The 14,647-nt window shown below is 34.3% G+C and overlaps 1 protein-coding gene across 1 annotated transcript; it reads left to right on the top strand.

Annotated features, from left to right (window-relative positions):
• Window positions 1-1,387: 1,387 nt before the first annotated feature.
• LOC140982612 (dynamin-2A-like) lies at window positions 1,388-13,654 on the top strand. The gene is made up of 22 exons (XM_073449195.1): window positions 1,388-1,828; window positions 3,475-3,525; window positions 3,619-3,739; window positions 3,839-3,928; window positions 4,346-4,407; window positions 4,768-4,882; window positions 4,984-5,326; window positions 5,825-5,972; window positions 6,898-6,999; window positions 7,093-7,212; window positions 7,554-7,637; window positions 7,728-7,855; window positions 8,082-8,166; window positions 8,443-8,611; window positions 9,333-9,409; window positions 9,741-9,797; window positions 11,172-11,319; window positions 11,409-11,557; window positions 12,105-12,218; window positions 12,295-12,362; window positions 12,609-12,781; window positions 13,115-13,654. Exons 1-22 carry the CDS (start codon window positions 1,679-1,681, stop codon window positions 13,351-13,353), a joined length of 2,793 nt encoding a protein of 930 aa, XP_073305296.1. The 5' UTR covers window positions 1,388-1,678; the 3' UTR covers window positions 13,354-13,654.
• The last annotated feature ends 993 nt before the right edge of the window (window positions 13,655-14,647 follow it).

Here is a 14,647-nt window from a genome sequence, read left to right on the forward strand (position 1 = left end):
TCAGGGTTATGGACATCATCCAAGAAATCCGAATGACATGTCATATAAGAATTTAAATACATTCTTCCCTCATAATGGTACTTCAAAATCATGTATTTATTTAGGGACTCAACAAGAGTCGGTGTCAATATAACTCACCGGAGGAAAACCACTTTGATTTAAACTTGAGTCTTTCTTCCATCTCATCGACGCGAAACGAAACGTTTTATTATATGATCGGATATTCTGACAAAAGTATTTACTTTTATCACTCACTCCATATTTAATGTTTAAATATTATTATATAAAAAATATTTATGATATTAGAAATAACACTTCAGGAGGATAACAGTTTTCTTCCTATCTGATTGATTTATTTATTATTGTATTTAATATCTTAATTGAATGGAACTGTTACTTTTAAAAATAAAAAATTTTAAAAATTTAAATATTATTTTGTCTATAAAAATTTTAAATAATAAATAAATATTTTTTAAAAAATCAAAATTCTCGCTAGTTATCATATGAATAAGTAGTTATTTTTAAAAAATAATTATTTTTAAAACGTGTTAAAAAATATTTATACTAATATTTTAATAAAATACATAATAATAAAATCAATTAATGGATAGTCTAGATATAAAAAAAAAACTCTCCAATGACAATCTTTGTTAAAAAGATGGAAAATTTTATATTATATCAGATAATATATACATATATGAAATTATGAAATAAAAAATTTAAATAATCATCGACATCATCGAAAATTTAGCATAAATGGGTTGATAAAATTATTTTTGCATTTGTTTGTTGTTGTCTTGTACTTTATACGATATTTTGCAACAATATCATTATTTATGGAAAATATATGAGCTTCTTTGAGAATATGGTCATTGACCAAACATTTAATTGTTCCATGTATATATCAATCCTACAAAATAAAGAAAATCGAAACTGAACAACATACCATTTTTTTTGTATTCAGTATGAAGAAAATAATAAAAAACATTATGATAATGGAAAACACATTCTAAATTGAAATCTCGCTTGTTTCTATATGCAGGTTGATCATAACAACGAATGGATCGGAGTTTAAGCGTCCATTAATGCATTTTTGATGATTTACTTCATTGATATATCTGAATAATAGATCCATTTTCTTTAGCTGATTGTCAACTCATTGTCAAACGATTGCCTAGATGTATTAGAGAATACATAACATAATAACTAAACATATATAAGTACAAACCGAAAACAAAAGTGAAAATTTTAGATGTAAACATTTAAATGTATTATATATTTTTTTAAGGTTCTCATATTAAAAATTGAATTTTAATAAGAATTCAAAAAATTGTGAAAATAAAATACAAAACTAAACAATTTTCCAAAAGTACGGTCACAAACCCGATCATATATAATCGCGGTATCACCACTCCACCTTCTTCCCAATATTTTTCAATTCTTTTCTTCATAATTTCAAAAATCGACCTCAGAAATTTCAAATCTTCTTGAAACCCTAATTTCCATTTAAATCGATTCTTACACTCGCAGATTAAATAGCATTCTCGCGTTTTCTTGACTTGATCTCCTCCCATTCGATTGGATCTGCTGTTATTGCCGCTTCGATCCACTGGGTTAAGTGATTCATCCATATATTTATCCGAGCGATTCATTTTGGGGAGGATATTCGTTGGAGTTGATGGAGGCGATCGATGAATTGTTTAAGCTCTCCGATTCCATGCGGCAGGCGTCCGCGCTTCTTGCTGACGAAGATGTGGACGAGACGTCGTCGTCTGCTTCCTCCAGACGACCCTCTACTTTCCTTAACGTTGTTGCTATAGGCAACACTGTGAGTATAACATTGATCGGAGCATTGTAAAATTTTGTCTATTTTTTTTGGAGTTGGGGATTTGGAGTGGTTCTATCAGATCTCCGGAGCTTGCTTTCTTTGATCCGAAATCTAAGGCTTGTGATTTGGAATCTGGATTGGAATCACTTGATTTAATAATTGATTTGTGCTTGATAGTCTTATGTTGTATCCATTATCGTTTCATTGAGTTTGGGACACTGATGCAGATCATGAACTTTTGTTTTTGATTGGTCGGAATGATCTGATTTGATTTTTCGGTTGAAGGTTTTGTTGAAATAGTGTGAGTTGATTTTTGTCCTGAAAGATTAATTCATTTAGTTTCAATATTATGTGTTATATATAGAAATAGGAGCGCAAATATTTTGGTAGACTCTTTATGATTTACCTACTTGGTTTGTCCAATAAGATTTTCGGTTTCTGCTATGGTTGAAGCGGCAATAGGTGCTCATATCAATTATGAATATCCATTTTTTTAATGACTTGGTTGTGATTTGGTGCAAATTATCTGAAGTGCTCACAGGAAGCTCAGACATTGAATTGGACGACAGGTTCTGGATTTTGAACACAGCCATTTGATATCTGAAAATTGATGGACGAGATCTCTGAAGTTGTGGAATTTTTAAGATGATGATCTGAGATTAATCTTAGCGATCCTTAGTTTTCATGACGTTCCTGTGGTCCTGTATGCATTCTTTGTTAACAATGATACGGGATCGTGATACATTACATTTGTTATTTGTGCCGCTAACGCTCCCTTTAACTCTTTTGATACTTTCTATATATTTAAGGGTCTTGAATTTTGGGTAAACATGTTGATTCAAGTAATATAAAAATGGTTTCAACTTCATTAGAGGTCGGGGCATCGTGTCATGTACTCATCCCTCAACTCCCTCTCTGAAAAAAAAGGCAGCGTTAGAAAATGTCTATTTTTTTCCACAGTTTGTGGTAGTTGCTAGTTATTCTGCGATGTTAAAATATCTTATGTGCTAAGTATATCATATCTTAGAGTTACATTCAGGAAAAAAAATTGAAAAGTGGAATTGGACCAAAAAGGCTGTTGAAATGAGTGAAACACAGTGTTCTTTGACAATTGTCTCAAGATATAGAATGACGACGTAGAAACAATAGTTGGTAGTTTGATTAGCCAAAAAGCCCATATATGTTTGATGTGGCTTCAAGTCACATAGAGTTAGCTAGGGACCTGTGGTTGGATCGTGTTCATGTTTTTCATAATTATAGCTATTCTGTCCTCTTAAGAAAATGAAATATGTAATGGAGAGCTAAATTTCCTGGAAAATGTTATAATTATCTTCTTAAATAGTAAACAAACTGCCTCAACCTGAATGTAGGAGTCAGCTGCATTTCTTTTTCTGGATGTAGCAAGGATGCCTTTTATAGCATTTAGATCTGTATGATTTGACACAATGAAACAGGACACTGGATTTATTGCAATGTTTCATCAGAAATTCATGTTTGAAGGATTTTTTAAGAGATTCTCTTTTTCACATTGAAATTTATGTTACCTTTCAATTTCGATCCTTGAAAATTGAAATATATGCTTTGCTTCTTATCTGTTCTCATGCTGTTAGTGAAAAATACGCTGTTAATGTGATCAATTTTACCAGGGTGCAGGTAAGTCTGCTGTATTGAATAGTCTAATCGGACATCCTGCGCTGGTAAGTATTTGGTGTATATATGCTTTACTTCATGTTGTGAAATATTTTCTGGTTGTCTATTAAGTTTCAAATTCTAACTATTTAATCTTGCAGCCAACTGGTGAAGGCGGTGCCACACGTGCTCCAATATGTGTTGATTTAACAAGGGATGGCTCGCTGAGTAGTAAATCAATTATTTTGCAGATAGATAGTAAATCTCAACAAGTTTCCGCAAGTGAGGCTTCTAACTGATAAGCTGAACTTTAAGCCTAAAGGAAAACCTTCACAATGCTATGTTCATGCACGAGTAACTTGTATCCCTATACTATCGCAGGTGCTCTTCGGCATTCGTTGCAGGACAGATTGAGCAAAATTTCGGGAAAGAGTCGGGATGAGATATATTTGAAGCTCCGAACAAGTACAGGTGTGCCTGCTCTAATATTTCCTGGTGTTTATGTTTTTGACTACCTTTAGATCAGGCTACTTGAAAATTTCATGTAAAATGTACTTTTTTTTCTATATACGAACTTTGTTTAGTATTTTTATGTTCATCAATTATTGCTACGCCAAGTGTCAATGAGTGAACGTTATTTTCTATAAAAGTGTTTTTTTTTAATTATGTTTCTCTAAGAAGAGCTGATGGTGAAATGAGCTGGTTTGACATGGCAATTTGATGAATATATGAGGCTTCAAAAAATATTCATTTTTCTTTTATCACCTCATTGTTATTATTTCTCACACAATTTTAAAATTTTAGTTTGTTCAGTTTTCATTCTTCGATCTTGAGTTTTTGCATTCTGTATAGTATAGTTGATATCATATATGTGATCTTGTTTTGCAGCTCCACCATTGAAAATGATTGATTTACCAGGGGTCGATAGGGGGAATCTTGATGATTCTTTGGTTAGTTGCTTCTAAATCGAGTTTTTTTAGTTTTCTCTCCTATTTTCTATCTAAACCAATGTAATGTTGTTGCTCAATGATATGTTAAAAAATTATGTGGTACACTTAAAATACTGTGACTTTCGTTGGTAGGAATGGAGAAGTCTTGAATAATTTGAAGTTAGTCTGAAAAATTGTGGCGAATTCTAAATAAGTTGTAAAACTAGCTGCAGGTTCTGTTTCAAATCTATTAGAGAGGAAATACCAATGATTTGAGCTTGTGTGATTAGACCTCGAGTGTACCAAACTAAGGGTGGTTAACATAGACTCTTGGATTTCCATTTGTTTTTAGTGGACTGATGCCTTATTTCTTCATATCAGAGTCAATTTGCAGAACATAACGATGCAATATTGCTCGTTGTAATACCCGCTTCTCAAGCCCCAGAAGTAGCTTCTGCAAAATCCATCAGAATTGCTAAGGAACTTGATGGAGAATGTGGGTTAGCTGAATAAATTCAGTCTTTTTTGAGAGTTTGTGGTGTTTGTATGTTTGTTATTCTCTTCACACAAGTAATATTTTTGGTTTCTGCTTCTTAGGTACAAGAACTGTTGGTGTTATTAGCAAGGTAGACCAAGCATCTTCAGAACCGAAAGTACTTGCTGCTGTGCAGGCTCTTTTATTGAATCAAGGACCTCGAAGTACATCTGATATCCCATGGGTTGCTTTGATTGGTCAATCTGTCTCTATAGCATCTGCCCAACCAGGGAGCACTGGAACTGATAATTCTCTAGAAACTGCTTGGCGAGCAGAGAGTGAAAGTTTAAAATCAATACTTACAGGTGCTCCTCAAAGCAAGCTTGGGAGATTAGCCTTGGTGGAGACCCTTGCTCAACAGATCCGAAATCGCATGAAAATCCGTCTCCCGAATCTCCTCTCAGGGTATGCTCCCTTCAAGAGATTTTGATTTTCCAGTAATGTCCAATTTGGGTATTTACTAAAAATTTATGTCTATGGTAATCTTTCGCCTCTTGAACATATTTTTATTTCATGGTTTCAGAAAGTTAATCCACCTTGGTAGACATGGTAGATGTTGTTTGTTTCTTCCTTTTCTTCTCTTCCCTTATACTTCCTTTTTTCTTCACGCTGAAAGAATTTTTTACTCTAGTTTTTTTTATTGAGACTTCTAAAAGAAAGCAATAATGGCACCCTTTGCGATAAACGACTTCTTTAAATTCACCAAATCTAAAACATATAAGAAGTATACTATTATCTTTTTTCAAGAGTTCCTTGTACTGCTCTATTTCAATCTGACGCGTAAAAGATTTCCCGTGCTAGTTTTTTTGTTTGATTCCTGAGACCGTTGCTTTATTCACATGTATGATTCGCTATTTGGTAGCTTTTTTTACTGTTAATTTTTTAAATCTGAAACTTCTGCAGGCTTCAGGGGAAGTCACAAATTGTACAGGATGAACTTTTTAGACTTGGTGAACAGATGGTTCAAAGTTCTGAGGGTACAAAAGCTTTAGCATTGGAGCTTTGCCGGGAATTTGAGGACAAGTTCCTCCAGCATATTACAACAGGAGAGGTGAGACAAGAATTAAGCTGTATTGATCATGTATGGTGCTAAAAGATTTTTTAAGTAGTCACCATAATTTAACATCTTTTACAGATATACATGTAGATTGCACATCTAGATATTATGAAATTTCATATTAAGAAACTATTTTGCCAGTAAATATATGCAAAAGATTTAGATGAGTGGAAGGGTCAATTATTACATTTTTTTCATGATTTTATGTCAAGCTGTCATAAACCATCTCGTCTAACAAATGATCTTGCTGGGTTTACAACTTTCTGCGATTTTACTTGACTATAATTGTAGTCAATAGCAAGAAGTTTAGTGCTTTTAACTCAGAGAGGAAATTATGCCATTGTGTCGAAGGTTTGTTTTGAGAAAATATATGATAAAGGATGCGTAAATGCTTATTTATGAAACTATTGAAAATCGAGGTATGCTGGTATCTATTACTACTTGAGAACAATTCAGATTTATTGGCATCTGTTCTGTCTTGTCAAAATAATCGTTAAGGGAAGTATCATCAACCATAATTTTTTGCAAAATTTTGGGTTCCTGATGGTTAATAGTTAATACTAACTGGATTTCTCTTTAAAAAAGCTATATCTACAGGATTCATATTTCTGTTAGACCGCCAGGTTCTTACTCTCCCTATTGTCCATTTGCATTGTTTGTGATGCTCACTTTTCTCTTGAATAAAATGTTCTCTTGAAGGCTTTATTTGCTTTTCATCTTAAAGAAACTCTTGTTTGTAAATCTTTGTTGTGATTTATTTCTACGTTGCCACCATATGGATTGATTTTAGTAAATTACTGTTGTGTGTCTTTGGTCATTCTTATGTATTTTTGATGTTATGATGTAATTACCATTTGTTTTGATGATACGCAAATAGATTACTATTATCCTATGATTTTTGTTTACTCCATTTTTCCAGGGTGTTGGGTGGAAAGTTGTTGCTAGTTTTGAAGGCAATTTCCCTAATAGGATCAAACAACTCCCTTTAGACAGACATTTTGACATAAATAATGTTAAGAGGGTATGGTCTTTGCCGTCATAGTGTCAATTTTCGCTGAACTCTTGATGTCTGCTCATTACATTTTTTGAAATTCTGATTTTAAATTGTTGACAGATTGTGCTCGAGGCAGATGGTTATCAGCCTTATCTTATCTCTCCTGAGAAAGGGTTGAGGTCTTTAATCAAGGGTGTCTTGGAGCTGGCAAAAGAACCTTCTCGCTTGTGTGTTGATGAGGTAAACAAGTGTTGTCTTTCCATCTTATTTGGCGTGTCTCTCTTCTTGTTTGTCTGTCTCTTTTACTGTCTTTTTCATTTGAAATTGACCTCATTTTTTAACCACTCTACTAAATTTGACTGCGTCGTTTTTGTTTGATTTAATCTTCAAAACGATGCATCTAACCACTGGATTTCTTATTTACCATAGCCAGTTAATGAAAACACGCGTTCCTGCACATTGTCTTCTTAGGCTTCATTTGTTTTTGTACCCACTTTCCGTTCCTTTCATACAATATGAAATTCAGCTTGGTCTTGCTATGTACTTTTTGGTTATTCATTAGACTTGAAATCTCTGAATAGGTGCACCGGGTGCTTGTTGAAATTGTCTCAGCTGCTGCGAATGCCACTCCAGGTCTTGGAAGATATCCTACTTTTAAGCGAGAGGTAACGCTTATCAGAAATTCAGTCCCAATCTCTCAGTGACAAGTTTATTAATTTTTATTTCATCAGGTCTTTATACCTTGTTATGTGTAGGTTGTAGCAATTGCCACAACTGCCTTGGAAGGGTTCAAAAATGAAGCAAAAAACATGGTAATTGCACTTGTTGACATGGAACGTGCATTTGTTCCCCCACAACATTTTATCCGTTTAGTGCAGCGGAGGTATGTAAGACAAGTAGCCGAGTCTTTAGAAAATTTCTCCCCTAATTTAGTTTAGATTCTTGAAACTTTTGGATGAAAACTTATGTATAAGTTTCAAAATTTTCTATTAGAGTATTAGTGCACAAGGCTTTTGATGTATATTCGTTTTGGAGGGATATTTAACATAATTTTCCCATCTATCTTCCATCAGTAGTATATAGTCTAAAGTTGGATGGTTGTTTGCTAGGATGGATAGACAACGGCGGGAAGAGGAGCTGAAAGGTCGATCCTCGAAAAAGGCTCTTGAGGCTGAGCAGTCTATATTAAATAGGGTACACCATGTCTGGAACTGTGTTTTTTCTTTTGTTGGTGAATTCACCTATTTTTCTGAATTAAGATCAAATCCTTGTCGTGGCAAAATAATGTGTATTGACATTATCAGAAGCTACTTGAGTCTGGCAGTCCATATTGAATGGGGTGCACAATATTTTTAAGTTTTTTGTTCTTGTGGTTTTTATAGAAACCACGATTAATGTCTCTTTCATAGAAGTGGTTTATTGTTGTTTTATGTAACATGCTTTTCAATGCTTATCATGTGCCCCATTCAGGCAACTAGTCCGCAAACTGGAGGGAGCCAACAGAGTGGGGGGAATATGAAATCCATGAAGGATGGTAAATCTAATCAGCAAGATAAAGATAAAGATAAAGATAAAGATACAGATGTGCAAGAAGTATCTGGCTTGAAGACTGCTGGACCAGAAGGAGAAATAACGGCAGGTGCAAGCATACAGTTTCCTCAATGTTGTAGTTTTTGATCGACCTAATTATATACTTGATATATCACTCCAAAAAAAATAATTATATACTTAATATATTTATATAGGCCTAGTTTTGTTATGCATTAAGACCTGTCAATCCCTTGAAATGCGATATATTTTGTAATAACATATGAACAAATTTGGTGTCGTATAATCCACGAAAGTTTATGGAGATTATATTTGGTTATTTTATCCTGTTGCTATTTTTCATTTTGATTTTGCATACTTGGTTGCTAAAGTTATGTTGTAGATGGTCCTTCACTTTTTCTGGAACTCAGGAATAGAATTGACTGATACTTGAACTCTTTGGACACTATGGGAAATTTACTTTGAATTTTTGACTTACAATAAATGAGCTTGTTTACATACAACTTGGAAGAGGTTTCGGGATTGAGGTGCAGGAAATAAAAAATTTGGAGTCTCATTACAGAAAAGCTACCAATCATTGTTCCACAGTAGGTCTGTTTTACTGCCATGTTTACAATTTCTGTTCTAAATGATATACTGAAACATTTCTTGTTTGTGACACATGATTTTTTTAATTTAAGTTTTTAATCTATGCTAAATAGTTTGACACTGTAGATGCTGTGGATGATGTATAATATAAAATTACTAAATTCTGTATTGTATTTTAGTTTTCTGATTTAGCATCTGTTCGTAATAACCTTTTGTTTTTGCAGGTTTTTTACTAAAGAAGAGCGCCAAAACTAATGGTTGGAGTAAGAGATGGTTTGTCTTAAATGAAAAGACAGGAAAGGTGAGTCAGCTCAGACTTCTGGTTGCCTTCTTGTTTAAGTTTGGTATTTTTCCATTTTGTTTATTTGATCTTTTTTAATTGTTTTGAGGATTAATATTTCTGCTACTTCGGTTCTGTATATTCAATTATTTTTCAGTTATAATATGTCAATGATTCATTGAACAAGTCCTGTTGTGGTTTTGTTGAGAGAACATTTGTTTAAGTCTCTCATATTTGATAAGAAAATAAATCTTTTCATTGGTTTTTTTTGGGGCTGTATTTAGACAATCTCTTGGTTACTTATTGGTTGACTCACTCATTCTCTGAATAAATTCTTTATATGTTCCTGCAGCTTGGATATACCAAGAAACAGGAAGAACGACATTTTCGTGGTGTCATCACTTTGGAGGTAATTATTGGCCTTGTAGCTCTCTTATGAATGTGCCTTCACTTTTACACCTTTTATTTTTTTCCCTTTATGTTGTCAGAGTTTGTTTAAATCCTTTAGATTATTCCAGCTAAGTCCGTAGAAACTAGAAATCAGGTCATTCAGTATATTTTGTTCGCCAACAGTTTGGCTATGGAAGATTTATATGGACAACTCACAACTAGGTTCTAGTGGAGTGCAAAGAGCGAATTGAACAAACAAATCTGCGATAAAAGCTGGAGTTTAGTTCTTTAGCAATGAGGAATTACGAGTAATTTCCATTTAAGTTTTGTTATGGAGGTTTCATAGTTGTCAAAAGTGCGCGTCTGGTGCAGTCATGTGCGGGCCATGCGCCTAGGCGATGCGGTTGGCAAAGCCCCTTAGGTGCATGCCTTTGATAGATCCAAGTCGCGCCTTTTGTAGATATTGGGTGCTTCATGGAATCCATGCTGATCTGTTATGGATTTTGGTTTAAAAAGGAACCCAGGCCGAGCCCAAACCTGAATTACCCAATCATAAAGCTGTCGATTTGTTAATCATTTAAATGTTTAATACATAACCCCACGACGTGCAGCCACCCTTCTTTCTGTTACGGCAATTAAATTCTTCTGTTTTTTTAACAGGGATTAAATTATAATCCAGCGTGAACTCTTCCTTCTCTGTATTCTTTGCAACAACAAAGTCCTAATTTCTTCATAGAATCTAACAGCTCTCTCTTCCTTTACCAAGTCATGTCCTTGGTTCTTTGGTATGCCTTACTTCGATAAGACGTACGCCTCACCTTGTGTCTTAGGCTCCTGAACACCTATGCGTGTTAGTGTGCCTTTTGTTTTTCATTACCATGGGTGACTTGCAAAATAAATTGCACATGTGGAAGATGCTAGAAATTGCAAATGCTGGTCTCACCTGACACAAAAAGAGTAGAAATATTTCCTGATTAAATTCTGCCCATTTTTTTTCTTATATGTCAGTGCCACGGTTACTTGAGTTAACCCACTGTCATGCATAGATCAACCAAACAATCAGCGAGAAGCTCAAGTTTTATCCCCTGAACATTGGATGAATTCAGGAACATGGATGCTTTGGAAGATTTTGTTGCTAGAACTTTGGAGGAAGTACATTGGGGTCCAAGGAATTAAACATATTTGAAATTGCAGGAGATATAATAAACTCCAATGGTTTCTTGGTTTGGACCAAAATATATTTTTATCCCATGAGGGGCCCATTAGTGAAATATATTACTTCCCAAGTGGCAAGTAAATCTTGTGGGAAAATAGGAGGCAAGTAATTTAATGTTCCTGAAATAATTGATGTTTAATACTAATCAATCTTGTAATATTTGGTTGAGATTATCAGGAATGTAATTTGGAAGAAGTGTCAGAGGATGAAGAAGCTCCTCCGAAGAGTTCTAAAGATAAGAAAGCAAATGGTCCGGTTGCTGAAAAAGCACCCAGTCTTGTATTCAAGATAACAAGCAGGGTTCAGTATAAGACCGTTCTTAAAGGTACTGTAAATATTTTCTTGAACCTCTTGCTGAACTTATTTTCGTATGAGTAACAGATGTATTAACTTGAAGCTCATCCATGTTTGCAGCCCATAGTGCTGTTGTTTTGAAGGCTGAGAGTTTGCCAGATAAGGTAGAGTGGTTGAACAAGTTAAGAAATGTTATTAGTTCTAAAGGAGGTCAAGTGAAGGGCGAACCTGGTCCTCAAATACGGCAAAGTCTTTCTGATGGTTCTCTGGTAAGTAAACTTTCACTCTGTTTCAAATTCATGCTGAATGTGTGTTCCTTGAAACTGTCGATCAGCTTGATTGCTCTGCATTTTCATCTTTTGGGGGCTTATCAAATTTCAATTTTTTATTCCATATGCACTTGTTCAAATTGTTTTGGGAGTTTTGTGGATATAACCTGAATGTTCGGTTTTGTTTTGTGAAAACTGTAGATGCCAGAATCGCATAAGAAATTGTTGTATAAGATTATTTTAAAATTTTAAAACAGAAGATTTTGGGAATGTAATATAATAATGTCATATTTATTTGATGGAAATTTTAGTTAAAAGTAACAAATATGTGATTTGAGAAAAAGAAACTAAAAATGAATGATAGCGATTGGTTTTTGTTTTGGGGATGTACTATTCCGAAAACCAAAACAAGGCATGTATGTTGCTGTTGTATGTGCCAATTTGTTCCATTGCACGTGTTTACAAATTTTCAGATGGTTGACCTGCAAACAGTTGTTTGTGTTAAATAAAGACACACATAGGGTTCAATTTTGTTTGCCGCATATAGGACACTATGGCGAGAAGACCTGCAGATCCGGAAGAGGAACTTCGATGGATGGCTCAGGAAGTGCGAGGTTATGTTGAAGCCGTTCTCAACAGTCTGGCTGCCAATGTTCCAAAGGTCAGTGTTAACAAAAGCTTTAATTGCAGTTTGTTTATCTTAAGCGACATTTAAGTTACATTATCTTTGGTTTCAGGCCGTTGTTCTTTGCCAAGTAGAGAAGGCAAAAGAAGACATGCTTAACAAATTATACATTTCTGTCAGGTTAGTTTCATTTCCGTTGTCTAATTTGTTTATTGGACAATGCTTCATCTTATATTTTCTTGATTGTGGTGTTTTGACTTGAAAAAGAGAAGAGAATACCGATGTTCCAATTTCTGAAGCTTGTTCAAATCTATATTGAAACATTTATCAGTTTCTAAACCAATTTTATGCTTTGCAATCTTTTTCCTTTCATCTCATTTTTTGCTCTTGTGTAAGTGGTTTGACATCATTTAATTGGAATGATAGTGCTCAAAGCACGGTGAGAGTGGAAGAACTGCTTCAGGAGGATCAGAATGTCAAGCGAAGAAGGGAACGGTACCAGAAACAATCCTCGCTTCTATCCAAGCTTACCAGGCAACTAAGTATTCACGACAATCGAGCTGCGGCAGCTTCTGGATTTTCCAGTGAAGGTGGATCAGGTGATTTTAACTTTCAAACTTTTCATCCTTGGGTCAAAATCTAGTTGGAATCAGTGTAGGTTCCTCGAGAAAGAAAACCAGGATATAAACTCACCGAGGCATCTCAAGTTGAACAGTTAGATGAGTGATCTTCATCTAGTTTTTGTCTCAAAATACTAGTAATGAAAACTTTGACAGGATGTCGTGTTTCAAGTCGCTTTGTCTCTTTTTCAGGCAGTTGGGATTGTAATGGGAGCTTAACTTCTGTATTTTTTACATCACAATTCCCATATTTTCATCTTCTCCCATTATATCTTCTCATTTAGACGTGTATTTCTTTACCATACTGTGCAGATAGTAGTCCGACTGCTTCTGGCTCGTCACCAGGCAATGATTGGAGAACTGCATTTGATGCTGCTGCCAATGGTTCAACCGAATCATATGGGGATTCTAGATCCAACGGTCACAGCCGCCGCTACAGTGACCCTGCCCAAAATGGTGATGTTAACCCTGGGACCAATTCTGGTAGCCGCCGCACGCCTAACAGGTTGCCACCTGCTCCTCCCGCATCCGGCTCTGGTTATAAGTACTAAATTTGAATGGATAATTTTTGACAATCGATTCTTGCAAGTCTTGTTGGGTGGCCGGTTTATTTAAGCATCTTATGAGCTCTCATCGAGCTCAAATCTTGTTATAGTAGGTATGTAGAATTGGTATACACGTCTTTGTAGATAATATTACGACGATTAATGTTGTCACATTTTTATGTATTGCAGTCGCTATGTATTTGTTTGGAAACACTTGATCTTTTGTTTGTCCGTTTCTGGAGACGACATATGTATTTGTCCTTGATAAGAGGATATTATTTTTTCTATACATGCATTTTACTTGTCTTGCGGCTGTGTTACTGGTTACTTCTAGTTGGGCTTCCGAGGGTCTCCAGACTAGTTTCTTTATTCGCCTGGGTAGAAGTTTGGTGTCAAAGAGCAAGACCATTCGAGTTATGAACCGATTTTAACTGAACAAATGGACTTTACAAAAGAATAATTAATGAATTAGTGAAATCAAAATTTTCAAATGATAAAAATAATCAATCTTATCGAGTTGAAAGATATATGATAAAGAATTTTATTTTCCTAATTCGATGCATTAATCTATTCGATTGCTGAAAGCCAATTAAATAATAATTTGTGTTATTTAAAATTAGTTATTATTAATGAATCAACCGAATTAATTGTCGGACTCCTTTGAAATGTTAACTGAGTTGAATTTTTGCAAACCTCTTGATAATAGATGGATTGATATACATGTGTTTGGTTCTAATTCGTCAATAACGTTAACAAAATCACTATTTTTTAATGTTTTTTCAAATAATAATTGTATTATTTTATAAGTATAATTAATCCATTATTTTAAAATCATACCAAACACTATATATTTTATCACACTGTCTCAATTATCATCAACTTTCTTTTTCTTATCATTTTGATTATACACCCTTCACTTATTTCATTAACAAAGTGATATCTAATAGCGATAACGTGGTTCCCTGCGTTTATTACTGGGGAATATCTAAAATATATATAGGTCATTTTACGCATCTACAAGAGAATCATATTCTTGTGTTCCTTGGTATAATATATAACAAAACATCTTCTTTCTCAAGCTTTTAATTGTTTCACCGGAAATGAATCAATGCAAGTGCAATAATTATTAAAATTTGAGGGGGAAAAAGGAATCAACAACACGATTTGGTGTAAACCGAGATTAAGATAAGAACTTCCCACAAAATGAGAAAAAAAAATATATATAATCTCTGAGATCCTGACAGATAAGTTGGTTTTCGTATATGATATCATTTGGCTATTTACATTGTTTGTATAATTT

This window comes from Primulina huaijiensis, chromosome 8 (genome assembly GCF_012295235.1).
Source record: "Primulina huaijiensis isolate GDHJ02 chromosome 8, ASM1229523v2, whole genome shotgun sequence".
NCBI lineage: Eukaryota > Viridiplantae > Streptophyta > Magnoliopsida > Lamiales > Gesneriaceae > Primulina > Primulina huaijiensis.

Coding starts and splice junctions, on each gene's coding strand:
- LOC140982612 (XM_073449195.1), top strand. CDS start 1,679: ATGGAGGCGATCGATGAATTGTTTAAGCTCTCCGATTCCATGCGGCAG. Junction 1,829..3,474: donor TTGTTGCTATAGGCAACACT/GTGAGTATAACA, acceptor CAATTTTACCAG/GGTGCAGGTAAGTCTGCTGT. Junction 11,320..11,408: donor GTATAAGACCGTTCTTAAAG/GTACTGTAAATA, acceptor CCATGTTTGCAG/CCCATAGTGCTGTTGTTTTG.